A 14,311-nucleotide genomic window follows, 5' to 3' on the forward strand; every position below is an offset into this window, starting at 1 on the left:
TCTCCCCGGACCCCGCATTCACTATATCCGGTCTCCCCGGACCCCGCATTCACTATATCCGGTCTCCCCGGACCCCGCATTCACTATATCCGGTCTCCCCGAACCCTGCATTCACTATATCCATTCTTTCCGGGCGCTGCATTCACTATATCCAGTCTCCCACAGTACACAACATGGAAATGCAATTATTTTAGTAAATATAAACTGCTATATACCTTTTCTCATCAGCAGTTAGAGCAGTCTGGTGACTTCAGCAGAGCACTGGTTAAAGCTTGTAGGAGGAGTTTTCTTTCTGCTCTAGGAGGATGTGAAACCCCTGAACCTCTGGACAGTGCTGATTGGCCCTGTGCTGATCACATGCACCCTCCCAAGAAAAAAAAAACCTCTTTAGCAACACACACCAAACTGAGCATGTACCTGTGATTCAGTCTGTATCAGGTGGTCATTTCAACAAGAGGATGGGCAGAGAAGACAGGATCAAACAGCCTTTTTACACAATGCGGAGGATTAACCCCTTTGGCTCCACAGTGAGTATAACCAGCATGCTTTCCTGTATATAAGGACTGATTGTACTGTCGTGGGTTTAGGAACACTTTTAAGTCAATGCTTTCCTTGGCCACGCTGTATTTTTCTATTTGTACAGCAGAGGTCAGCAAAGGACTGAGGGACAGAGACTGAAACTCCAGCAGAGATTTTGGCTCATTACTGTTCTGGGCACCCCTCTGATCTCCTCCTCTTCTCCACCCCCTCCCCCCTTCCCGATCCATCCGCTGTTTGCTGCTGAAACTTTCATTTCTAAGGAATAAACGCGCAAGAGAACAGAGAATGTAAGTATTACCGGCAAGGAGCAGATATTTATTATTTACGATTAGCGTGGATGAGATGCAATAGAATGCAGAACAGAATAGGATGAAATGATCTGTTCAGAGGTTCCATCGGTGTAGCTACCAGTAGTTCCAGAATTTAGGAATTTCAGAAATCATTTGTCCAGAAATATCCCTGACTTTGAACACCGAACGCTGTCCTTGTGTTCAAATGATACAATTATATCCTAATGTTTATTTATTTATTGTAGCTTTTTTAATAGCGCCAACAATTGTTTTATGCAGCAATTTACATATCATACCAGTCCCCGCCCTCATAGAGCTTACACTCTCCCATTCGTAGTTGGTAATACGTTTTATTGTCTTTTAAAGGTAGAACATTTTAGGGAAGGGCTATTAATGCAAAATTAAAAGTATTTTATAATCCTGTTTAGTAAATGAGCTGTAAAATCTCTGCCGGTAAAACTACAGCCATAGCAGATCATGTAGTGCTATGGGGCCCAGCAATACAGGGGACCCAGTACTGGCTGTTTCAGAAAGATTTATCCCTGTATTAAAAATATTCAGTCTATTTGTAGATATGAAATATATAGTTTAGATGCCTCTAAGATCCCTATAAAGTCACCTGGGGGTTGTTAACATGTGAGACTATTATTTCTGCTCTTCCAAGTTTCCAAATGGTCAGTCCGCCTCTGGTCATGGGGTGCATAGGGGTCAGTAGAGACACAGGATACTTTGGGATGCAATTCAGTCATGGGGTGCATAGGGGTGAGCAGGGATCACTAGAGACACTGGATGCTCTGGGGTCCTCTGGAGTTACAGGGGTCAGTAGAGACACAGAATGCTCTTTAGTACACTGCAGTCACGGGATGCATAGGAATCACTAGAAGACACTGGGTGCTCTGGCCTCCTCTGGAGTTGCAAATGTTGCACAGGGGTCAGTAGAGACACAGAATGCTCTGGGGTACACTGCAGTCATGGGGTGCATAGGGGTGAGCAGGATCTCTAGAAGGCACTATATGCTCTTGGGCACTCTTGAGTTGCGGGGTGCACAGGAGTGAACAATGATCACTAGAAGACACCACATGCTCTGGGGTGCACTGTAGTCATGGGGTACATAGGAGTACACAGGGATCACTAGAAGACCGCATGTTCTGGGGTGCACTGTAGTCATGGGGTGCACAGGGATCACTAGAAGACACCACATGCTCTGGGGTGCACTGTAGTCATGGGGTGCATAGGAGTGCACAGGGATCACTAGAAGACACCGCATGCTCTGGGGTGCACTGTAGTCATGGGGTGCATAGGAGTGCACAGGGATCACTAGAAGACACCGCATGCTCTGGGGTGCACTGTGGTCATGGGGTGCATAGGAGGGCACAGGGATCACTAGAAGACACCACATGCTCTGGGGTGCACTGTAGTCATGGGGTGCATAGGAGTGCACAGGGATCACTAGAAGACACCGCATGCTCTGGGGTGCACTGTAGTCATGGGGTGCATAGGAGTGCACAGGGATCACTATAAGACACCACATGCTCTGGGGTGCACTGTGGTCATGGGGTGCATAGGAGTGCACAGGGATCACTAAAAGATGATGCATTCTCTGGGGTGCTCGGTGTCAGTAGAGACACAGGATTCTCTGGAATGCACTGCAGTCATGGGGTGCGTACGGGTGAGAAGAGATAAGTAGAAGACACTGGATGTTCTGGGATGCACTGGAGTCAATGGATGCACAGGGACATGCTGGATTAAGTAGATGACATAGGATGCTCTGGCGTTCACTGAAATCTCAGGAAACACTGGATTCAGAGATATTGTGGACTTGGACTGCTGAGTTGGAACAGAGAAACACGCTAAGGGCTGGAGGCAAGCACAGATGAAGCACCCGGACACTGGAGCAGTGGAACTAAGGAGGCACGAAGACTGAAGTGGCAGGTTCCAAAGATAACTGGCACGAGGATACAGCTAAGAACCAGCATGGGGCTGGGCTTGGTGCATTGCTGGAACACTAAGCCACATGCTCCTTGAAATGAATGCCATTCCAATCAGGAGAGCTGCCAGGTAAAACCCAAAAGTGCCAGCATTCATGGGGAGAGAGAGCATGACAGGGACAGAGAAAGCAGAAAAACACTGTTTTTTCATAAGTGGGAAATAGTTTGAACGATTGTTTTTTTTATTGCTGTCTGTGTCTTCCTGTCCCGGTGGCACCTTCCCACTCATTTCTTGCCCTGTTGTCATATATGTGAGGGGGAGCTTCCCAATGACAGCAATAAACTGCTAACAAGTTCTTCCTTTGTGGCACAAATCATAATTGTTGCAGGTATGAAACCTTTGCCTTTGTTGTCTAGGTTCTTTTTGGCGCTTCTTCTTCTTGGAGGTATCTCTTGTTCTCCAGCCAAGAGATCTCAATATGGGCTCATCGCGTCCCCCAATTACCCTAAAACATATCCCAACAACAATCACAGCACCTGGAATATTGCCGTCCCCGATGGATACCACATCTCTTTGAAGTTCCTTGTATTTGACATCGAGCCATCAGATGGTTGTACCTATGACTTTGTTAAGGTATCAAAGGCACATATACATGCTAAGAAATGTGTTTTCCTTATTGTTTTTATTAATAATATTTACAGTCCAGGAAGAAAATGAATGTCTCTACCACAATCCTACAGACACACATTTAGGGCCATTCAGGTAGACACTAATCAAACTACCATTATGTTCTTGGGTTATGGCCAGAAACCAGTGTGTTCTTGTAGGAACCCCAACCAAGCATGGGAGAATTCACCAGCTTGCACACAGGACCCAAGTGCTGCTAGGTCAAAATGTTCATCATTCCTGTCCCCAGATATTTTACTAATTGGGGAAAGTGAAAGATAGCTCTGGAACTGCAAGGTTATCTTATTTGTATTACTATACATTCACAGAGCTCCACCCAAATTCTTCCTGTCAATTTCGAGTACTCGTTCCCGCTGCAGAAGTTGTCTCCTCCCTCCCCATAGTCTTCTGGAACACCTGCTGCATCGCAGAAGACTACAGAACCATTCAGAAAGTGCAGTGCTACTCGCGCATGCGCAGCGGGCACACGGCTGTGAAGCCACAAGCTTGCCCACACTGAAGATGCTGGAGCCGAGAACACAGGGCAGCCAGTAAAATGGGCTGTGTGGATGACACCACAGGATCGAGGGACATTTGAGTGGCTGTTTTTTTAAAAGTCAGCAACTACAGTTTTTGTAGCTGCTGACTTTCATTTTTTTACAGATTGACTGGAACTCCGCTTTAATGTAAGGATGTTGATGTAGGTGATCTGGTTCCTGGGCAGGCAGCTTCTACACTCCAGAGGATCTGCTTGGTCTCCTCAGATTGTCATGTAATGTGCATTTGTTTGCAGGTAGTAGAGTTGGATTCCCTTTAAGGTGACCTCCTCCCCCTGGGAGATAAGGCAGGACCAGGAAGGGAGGTGAGGCAGATGGAAGAGACAACATCTATTTGGGGCAGGGTACCCGGGGCTCCCCATCTTAACCCCAAGAGAGGAGACAACTACAGCAGGTCAGTGCAGGCCTAGAGAAAGACGTTGGGGAGTTGGTCTATCCCTTGGTACTTCCCCTCCTTTCCCAAGAAGAGTAGCAAGCCTACTGAGAGTGAGAACCTTCCTTCAGAGACACGAGCAGCCACCGGCAGGGCATAGGACCAAGTGTTCCTTAATACTGTTGAACTGTGTTGGGGTCTGTGATCCACGAAGAGCCATGTAGTTTATTGAACTTTTCAAGTAAAGAATATTCACCACATTCAGGCTTGTGGTTCCTTTATTCAATCAGAATGCTGCTTAGAAGAGAGTGAGAGTTCTGCAGGTGTCCCCTGGCTGTTGAGCCTGAGAAAGCTGAGGCCAGTGTCTGAAACCCCTGAGAGTGAGGGGGTGATGCTGCTCAGCCGGGGGGTCGGTCTCCGCCCACCACCCACACATTGGACCGTATTGTGGGCAAAGGTATCATATTGCCCAAAAGGTCCGTTAATTTTGGGGGTCAGCTCGACTGCTCACTATGACCACGGCCGAGGCAGCCTGCCACCCATCAACTAATTGAAGTGCCACACAACTACTAAAAGACCCAGATACTAGTTTATTCCAGTAAGGGTCAGGGGGACAATCGAAAGAAACGCCAAGGGTCCAAAAACATTCCTTTCATCAGGATTTGAGATGTATGTATTGGAAATGGATTAGTTATAAACTGGACCTTTCATTTTTTTTTTTCAATGTGATTATCTGCGCAGGTCTTGTCAGCCCTAATATTTTACTTCTTAGACATGACTTCTCTGTTGAACAACTCCTGAGATAACAGGATAAACCACAGCAACTGTTTCAGTTAGGTTAGTCTGTGTGACATAGGATTGCTCAGCATTGCCAGTCTACCTGTCTACCTCCTCAATTCTGTTGCTGCCAGACAACCTGACTTAATGAACTTTCTATCTACAGGTTACTGCGAATTAAACCCAAACATTACCCAACTCTTGATAGACTCACTTTTTGTGGCAAACAAATATTATGCTGTATCTAGACCAATCCCTATGGCTTGGTACTAATTTCACTTCACATACACTGACTCTCCCAGGGAACCTATAAGAGTCCCATCAGTCATAAAAGAGCTGCCTCAGTAATCAATTAATTCCCTTGAAACATCCACCAATTTTGAAGTCCAACACCCTAACTCAAGGTGAGGTTCAATTTAAATAAGTGAGAAAATGCAGAAATTACTTTTTTTGAAGTCTTCACGTTTTTGCAATCAGCTTCATACTTTGCACTCACCACTTTTATCCCAATCTTCTTTCGGCAGGTTTGGGCAGACAACAAGGAACTGGGGCAGTTCTGTGGCCCACCAAAGTCTAAATCTCACCCTGGTCATCGTCTTTTTGTCTCTGAAGGCAAACAAATGAGACTTGAATTCCAGTCTGACTTTTCCAATGAGGAGCATGGCTCCACCATCCTTTACCCAGGATTCCAAGCCTACTACCAGGCAGTGGGTAGGTAGTGGGCTTCTGCTTAGGTTTCCTTGTGGATAATCTGATTTTGTTCCTTACACCTCTCTGGTTGTGCAGACTACATAGTTGATTGGAGTAGTTGGTGATTTGCATTTTGTCATGGTCATACCATCTTCTCAAGGCAATATTTAGACATTACGCTGCTTTAGACTAATGATGATGTTGGACTTGGACCCAACATGGGTTCATCTGAACCCGGAAGACAGCTGTCATTCTTGGGCCAATCATTCCCTGATTGCAGCTGAACATATACAAAGAGGAAAGAATGTTTGTAACGTCATTGACATAATATGGCACATGGACATATTGGGGTTGATTTACTAAAAGTGGAGAGTGCAAAATTTGGTGCAGCTCTGTATAGTAACCAATCAGCTTCCATGATTTATTGTCAAAGCTTTACTGAACAATCTGAAGTTAGAAGCTGATTGGCTACCATGCAGAGTTGCGCCAGATTTTGCACTCTCCACTTTTTGTAAATCTTCCCCATTAGGTTAATGACATTGATGTAATAAGGCCATGTGGCCATATTAGATTAATGATGTCACAAACATTTCAACTCCTTTGTGTACGTGTATTCCTCTTTCCACAGCTCATTGGCCCGGCACTGACAGTTGACTTCTGAATTTACCTGAACTTGGGGCCAAACCCAAGCTCATTCCTACTCTGGACACAAAAGGATGATGAAGACCTTTTAAAGAAGCTCCATTCCTAGTGTCATGTGATTATTAAAGTAAATACTAATGTTAAAATACATTTGAAAGCAGTATGAGGTCTGCTTTATATGCAGAGCTATATTCCTAACAAAAAATGGTTTCACGTTTGCTGAACCATTAAGAGTCTTCTGACTTCTCAACATCCTATGTACCCCTTTGCCTCTACAATTCTATTACAGAATTTAGACAGAATTGTTCCAAGGTGGCCAGAAAAAGCACACAACGTAGGGAAAGCTAAAACAATTTATACATTTCAAGGCTCAGTGCTACCTCCTACAACCTTCTTGGCCTAGGCACTGGCCTACAGGCGCCATTATAATAAATATAGCCCTATGTCTATCAACAAAACTTGAAATGAGCATGCCCAGGGATATGGATGGAAGAACAGACAGATTTATAACACCTTCACCCTTATGTCAGCAACGATGATTAAAAATACCCAAGTCTGCTATATGAGAACACCTCTCAAGGGGAAAGTTGTATAAACATTTGATAAGCATTCTAAGGACAACCAATCCCTGCTGTGGTGTGTTTCTTATCTTCCATTTGCATGCTTTTTATAAATTTATTGCAATGTTCTAATTTTTCATCTTGCACCCTCTGTTGTCCCCCTATAGACAATGATGAGTGTGCTCTTCCCAATGATATCAGTGCGTCATGGACCCCACCATGCCAGCATGTCTGCCACAACTATATAGGGGGCTACTTCTGCTCCTGTCTGCCAGGATACAAACTACAGAATGACAAGAGAACCTGCAAAGGTATGTCTGATATCAGTGATGTTCAGCTTTGTTTAGACAAGACCCCAAGTTTCATTGTGTCATTGTTCTGGGACCTCAAAGTGTGTCATTGTTCTGCACCCCCAAGTGTCATTGTGTCATTGTTCTGGGACCTCCAAGTCTGTCATTGTTCTGCACCCCCAAGTGTCATTGTGTCATTGTTCTGGGACCTCCAAGTCTGTCATTGTTCTGCACCCCAAGTGTTAGTGTGTCATTATTCTGGGACCTCAAAGTGTGTCATTGTTCTGCACCCCCAAGTTGCATTGTGTCATTGTTCTGCACCCCCCAAGTGTTAGTGTGTCATTATTCTGGGACCTCCAAGTCTGTCATTGTTCTGCACCCCAAGTGTTAGTGTGTCATTGTTCTGGGACCTCAAAGTGTGTCATTTTTCTGCACCCCAAAGTGTTAGTGTGTCATTGTTTCAGACCCCCAAGTGTCAGTGTGTCATTGTTCTAGGACACCAAGTGGTAGTGTGTCATTGTTTTGAGACCCCCAAGTGTCAGTGTGTCATTGTTACAGACCCCCAAGTGTCAGTGTGTCATTGTCCAAGGACACCCAAGTGTCAGTGTTTCATTGTTCTAGGACACCAAGTGGTAGTCTGTCATTGCTTTGAGATCCCCAAGTGTCAGTGTTTCATTGTTAAGGACCCCCAATTGTCAGTGTCTCATTGTTCTGGACCTTGAAGCATCAGTGTGTCATTGTTTTGGGACCCCCAAATGTCAGTGTGTCATTGTTCTGCACCTCCAAGTGTCAGTGTGTCATTGTTTTGGGACCCCCAAGTGTCAGTGTGTCATTGTTTTGGGACCCCCAAGTGTCAGTGTGCCATTGTTCTGCAGCCCCAAGTGTCAGTGTGTCTTTGTTCTGGAGCCCCAAGTGTTAGCATGTCTTTGTTCTGGAGCCCCAAGTGTCAGCGTGTCTTTGTTCTGGGACCCTTAAGCTTCTTATGGAACATTGTAAAAAGGATAATAGATGGACAGTTCTGTATATTGTGTCTTCTCATTCAGTGGATTGTAGCAGTCAGCTGTTCACGGAGGAATCTGGATACATCTCCAGCCCAGGATACCCCAAGCCATACCCTGCAGACCTCAACTGCAACTACAGCATCCGCGTGGAAGAAGGGTTCCAAATTTCCATCTCTTTCGTGGAAACCTTTGACATAGACTTTCACCCGCGGGCTCCATGTCCCTACGACACTTTAAAGGTGAGGCTATAATTATTTCCCTCATTACATTCCAATGTTACTGACTAAAGGTGGCCACTTAACGTGCAATATTACTTTACAAGCTCAGTACCTACTCAACATTTACCAAGACCTGAGCAGTCCAATGACCTATTTAAATAATCAGGCGAGTCCTTATGCTACAAAGCTGTTGGTAAAAATAATGGAGATTGTGCAATCAAATTGGAAGATGTGTGACCAGCTTTAGGACCACGTTTGAGCAGGACCTCAACTGTGGAAGCTGTTCTCAAAAAGGCAAGAAGAGGGCAAAGGAATAGTCAATAATATTTCCTATGGCCTTCCTACTGCTGATGCTCCCTCATTACTGACTTGCCATACTTTGCTCTGTGTGGAGGCAGCCATCTTTAGTAGAGGCAGGGTTTTGCTTCCTCATGTCAGAGCTGTCTATTGATGACTGGATAGCTAAAGACTGGTAAGAGAGTGGTCAAGAAACAGCAGGTTTTGTTGAGGAAGCCCAGATCCACAGAATAAAGCAAGGAGATCCTTGTACTACAAGTCACCAGGAACAGCTTCCTCTCCAGCAAAGAGAACAGTGATCATCAGAATAGTGATATCCCCAAAAAGAAATCCAAATTTCCTGAGACTATCAGACAGAGGCGTCAGTGCCTTAGATCATCTCACACTGCAGATATGCAGCTATGAGGATCAAGGCACAGGAAGTGCACTGCTATTTTTCAGGAGAAATTTAGGACAAAAGGTAAAATTTTCAGGGTGCTGCTTAACAGCACAGTGCCAGGTAGATGTGCCCTATAAGATAGCAAATCAGTTGAGTTCAGGTCCTTATTAAAGGGTGTACACATTTATTTTTCTAATGTATACCTGTTGTGATTTTGACATTTTTACACATTTGAGGCTTCGTATTTTATCATTTGTAGTACATATAGTTTTGTGGGGTTTCTCCTCCGTGTCTGTATTCTATCCAGTCTGACAAATACCCTCATTTAACAAGTGCTGATATAATATAACGTATTCAGAAGAGGATGATTCATTAGGGGGGTATTGATAAAAGAATTGCATAGCGCTGAATGTAATAAAACTGCATGTGAATTAGTTCTGGGTAAATTGGGCAAAATCAAATGGTTTTTAAAGTGGAGCTCCACCCAAAAGGGGAAGTTTCCGCTTTAAAGACTGGTCCCCTGCTCCCTATTAAGGATTGGCACCTTTTGGGGAGCGGGTATCCGAAATTGACAGGTACCCGCTTTCACTTCTGCTGCGATCACCTAGGCAATCGGAAGCAGAAGTTGTCCTCCCTCCCTCCCTCCCTGTAGTCTTCTGGGGCACATGACAGGTCCCAGAAGACTACGGGCCCATTCAGGAAGCGCAGCGCTACTCGCGCATGCGCAGTGGGCACCCGGCTGTGAAGCCGCAAGCTGTCAAAGCTGGGTTCCCACACGCTGAAGATGCCAGTGACTGGAACACCAGGCGGCTGGTGAAACGGGCTGCAGGGAGGACACCGCAGGATCAAGGGACAGGTGAGTGGCTGTTTTATTTTTTTTTACAGAGTGAGTGGAACTCCGCTTTATGCAAAATTACCACATTATGGCCTCTAGATGGTGCAGGCTATAATAGAAAATAACTATGCTCCTCAGCTCCATCTGATGGCCTTATTGCTGTATTTTCTGCATTTATACATTTAAGTTGCAGATGATGTAGCCTAAGAACATTAATTTTGCCGTATTTGCAAAGAACAAATTTACATGCAATTTTATAAATAGGCACCTAAGTGTTGATTGTTGTAAGAGAATTACATTTTTGTGATATTTTAAATTATAGTGCCTGCTACTGATTTATCAGAAAATTGGAAAGTTATTGGTCAGTAACGCATACGAAAGCTGTCCAGCTTAGTTACCTATAATCCTTGGTATATGGAGGGTTGCTGGGGAAGCTAACAATCTTGGTTGTATAATGCTACATACCATTGTTGGCTTTGATCTTCTGGGTCAGCTGCTGTGAGTTCTGCTGCCAGTACAGTAATGATAGGGGTTGCTTGCTCTTTAACTCCTCTATTCAGAAAATGACTTGTATCCTTGTCACAGAATACAAGGCTTTATCTGAATGGACAAGCTGAAGATTCCACAGCATATTTTAAGCTACTAGTACACTGTAACTTTACAGATTGGTATGCAGTGGAAAACGTTTCACATACAATATGTTCTCGTCTGGATCAGCCTTTCTTAAGCAGAATTCCTCCAGTGCTTGTGGCTGATTTACCTCCCAGCTGAGGGTGTCTGTCTAAATACAGGTCCAACACTACTTTGCAGATCTTCTTTCTATAGCTGTCTATAGAGGTGCATTCTTTCCACTAACCACCAACGTAAGGGGTATTCTTGTCAATGGCCACCAATGTAAGGGACATTCTTCCCACTGATCACCAATGTAAGGGACATTCTTCCCACTGATCACCAATGTAAGGGACATTCTTCCCACTGATCACCAATGTAAGGGACATTCTTCCCACTGACCACCAATGTAAGGGACATTCTTCCCACTGATCACCAATGTAAGGGACATTCTTCCCACTGACCACCAATGGAAGGGACATTCTTCCCACTGATCACCAATGTAAGGGACATTCTTCCCACTGATCACCAATGGAAGGGACATTCTTCCCACTGATCACCAATGTAAGGGACATTCTTCCCACTGATCACCAATGGAAGGGACATTCTTCCCACTGATCACCAATGTAAGGAGCATTCTTCCCACTGACCACCAATGTAAGGGACATTCTTCCCACTGATCACCAATGTAAGGGACATTCTTCCCACTGATCACCAATGGAAGGGACATTCTTCCCACTGATCACCAATGTAAGGGACATTCTTCCCACTGATCACCAATGGAAGGGACATTCTTCCCACTGATCACCAATGTAAGGAGCATTCTTCCCACTGATCACCAATGTAAGGGACATTCTTCCCACTGATCACCAATGTAAGGGACATTCTTCCCACTGATCACCAATGTAAGGGACATTCTTCCCACTGATCACCAATGTAAGGGACATTCTTCCCACTGATCACCAATGGAAGGGACAATCTTCCCACTGATCACCAATGTAAGGAGCATTCTTCCCACTGACCACCAATGTAAGGGACATTCTTCCCACTGACCACCAATGTAAGGGACATTCTTCCCACTGACCCCCAATGTAAGGGACATTCTTCCCACTGATCCCCAATGTAAGGGACATTCTTCCCACTGACCTCCAATGTAAGGGACATTCCTCCCACTGACCACCAATGTAAGGGACATTCTTCCCACTGATCACCAATGGAAGGGACATTCTTCCCACTGATCACCAATGGAAGGGACAATCTTCCCACTGATCACCAATGTAAGGAGCATTCTTCCCACTGACCACCAATGTAAGGGACATTCTTCCCACTGATCCCCAATGTAAGGGACATTCTTCCCACTGACCTCCAATGTAAGGGACATTCCTCCCACTGACCACCAATGTAAGGGACATTCTTCCCACTGACCACCAATGTAAGGGACATTCTTCCCACTGACCACCAATGTAAGGGACATTCTTCCCACTGACCACCAATGTAAGGGACATTCTTCCCACTGACCAATGTAAGGGACATTCTTCCCACTGACCACCAATGTAAGGGACATTCTTCCCACTGATCACCAATGTAAGGGACATTCTTCCCACTGATCACCAATGTAAGGAGCATTCTTCCCACTGACCACCAATGTAAGGGGCATTCTTCCCACTGACCATCAATGTAAGGGGCATTCTTCCAACTGATCACCAATGTAAAGAGCATTTTTCCCCTTGATTGCCAATATAAGGGGCATTCTTCTCACTGACCAGCATTGTAGGAGATGTTCTTTCCACTGTCCACCAGTGTAAGTAACATTCTTGCCACTGACGACCAATTTAAAGAACATTCTTCCCACTGACCACCAATGAAAGGGCTTTCTTTCTAATAACACCCAATATAAGGGGCATTCTTCCCAGTTACCAGCAATGTAGGAGATGTTCTTTTCAATGACCACCAATGTAAGAAGCATTCTTTCCACTGACCATCAATGAAAGGGGCATTCTTGCCACCAACCACCGATGAATTAATTTTAGCCCTTGAAAGTCACTTCAAGGGTTCCTCCTAGGTCAACAAATGTTGAGTCCTGGATGATGCCTGCAGACTTTGTCAAAAGTGGACCTAAAGTCAAGGACTGGAATGTATGGACCATTAGAATAAAAAAGGGAATTAGGAATGTACATTTGATAGAAGCTAGTTATAAGGTCCTCTCACGTTGGTACCTAGTCCCAGCCAGGCTACCCAAAATGTCCCTCGAGGTGTCCTCTAGGTGTTTTCGAGGTTTTGGCCAGGAGGGAACAATGCTCCACACATGATGGACTTTACGTAGGCTTAGGCACTTTTGGACGAGAGTGTAAACTTTAATGTATTCAGTGACAAAGATCAATCTTCCTAAAACAAGCTCATGTAGCTGTTCTACACGAACCTGTGGACAGCATTCCCAAATACAATTTGATGGCTAAAATTTCTGTTGCCAATGCTTGGAAGATCCCTATGATAGACCTATCTATAATAAAGCCTAAACCTACCTGGATCATGTTGCTTGAAAACCTAGTGTCCTTTGGGATAAACATGCCAAACTTAAAAAAAAATGGGATCCATTGTTGTGCTGCTTGTCCAATGTCCATCTTAGTCCATCTTGTGCAATGTCCATCTTGTGCAATGTCCATCTTGTGCAATGTCCATCTTAGTCCATCTTGTGCAATGTCCATCTTAGTCCATCTTGTGCAATGTCCATCTTAGTCCATCTTGTGCAATGTCCATCTTAGTTCATCTTGTGTAATGTCCATCTTAGTCCACCTTGTGCAATGTCCATCTTAGTCCATCTTGTGCAATGTCCATCTTAGTTCATCTTGTGTAATGTCCATCTTAGTCCATCTTGTGCAATGTCCATCTTAGTATGCTGGTCGGTGAGTAGGGGAGTGTGGGATTGTGGTCAGGCATTTTACCCTTTTTACCATTCTTTCTTTTTCTATTTTCCTAATTCTTTACCTACCACGCCTTTTTCATAGTCTTTGAATTGTTTTTATAAGGGCACCTAATGGCTATTATTCTGGATAAGTTGGGATGGTTCTTATGAAGGGAAGAATTAGGTTCTTATCCTTATTTTTCAAAGTTACGTCAGGTTACATATGCATCTCTCATGAGATACTTTTCAATTCTATGTTTACTTGAATTGTCTTGGATATCTGTCAGGGTCCTTGTGTTTCTGTCTACTTATTGGAACTTACCTTGTATTGTGGTGCCTACTTGGCATATACCGTATACGGCCTATATTATGCAGTCATATGGACATTGTACACACTGAATGTTCATATTTTGTATATTTTTTGTCTTCTTTTCTTCTTTTTTTGTGCTAAAAAACTTATTGAAGGATAAAAGTGGACCAAAATTCGACAACTAAAATAATAAGTGAAGGGACAGGCTGATATTATGTTAATAATTCTTTCTAAGGCCGGAGTTTTTCTTTTGGGAGACAGAACACAGAGTCAAGTATCAGGGCCACGAAGGTCGCAATTCAATAAACAAAACAGTTGGTGAATATTTAATTTCCATTGCACATAAATGGACGCTGGGTCAGGTCTGGTTTGATGAACTTGCTCGGTGAAAAACAATGAACGTGAAATCTTTCAGGCGAATTGACAAATAAAAATGATTAAATTAG

At 44.2% G+C, this 14,311-nt stretch overlaps 1 protein-coding gene across 1 annotated transcript in view; it reads left to right on the top strand.

Annotated features, from left to right (window-relative positions):
- The first annotated feature begins 496 nt into the window (after positions 1–496).
- C1R (complement C1r) overlaps positions 497–14,311 on the top strand; it is a 42,132-nt gene continuing 28,317 nt past the window's right edge. The window contains exons 1-6 of the mRNA XM_089662940.1: positions 497–527; positions 644–827; positions 3,176–3,392; positions 5,657–5,843; positions 7,192–7,335; positions 8,358–8,554. Coding sequence (XP_089519066.1) covers positions 826–827; positions 3,176–3,392; positions 5,657–5,843; positions 7,192–7,335; positions 8,358–8,554 — 747 coding nt within the window. The 5' untranslated portion in view covers positions 497–527; positions 644–825. The remainder of the gene's footprint in view (positions 528–643; positions 828–3,175; positions 3,393–5,656; positions 5,844–7,191; positions 7,336–8,357; positions 8,555–14,311) is intronic.

Source organism: Staurois parvus, unplaced genomic scaffold (genome assembly GCF_062004578.1).
Source record: "Staurois parvus isolate SC_StPar_1 unplaced genomic scaffold, SC_StPar_1.0 ptg001590l, whole genome shotgun sequence".
Classification (NCBI taxonomy): Eukaryota; Metazoa; Chordata; class Amphibia; order Anura; family Ranidae; genus Staurois; species Staurois parvus.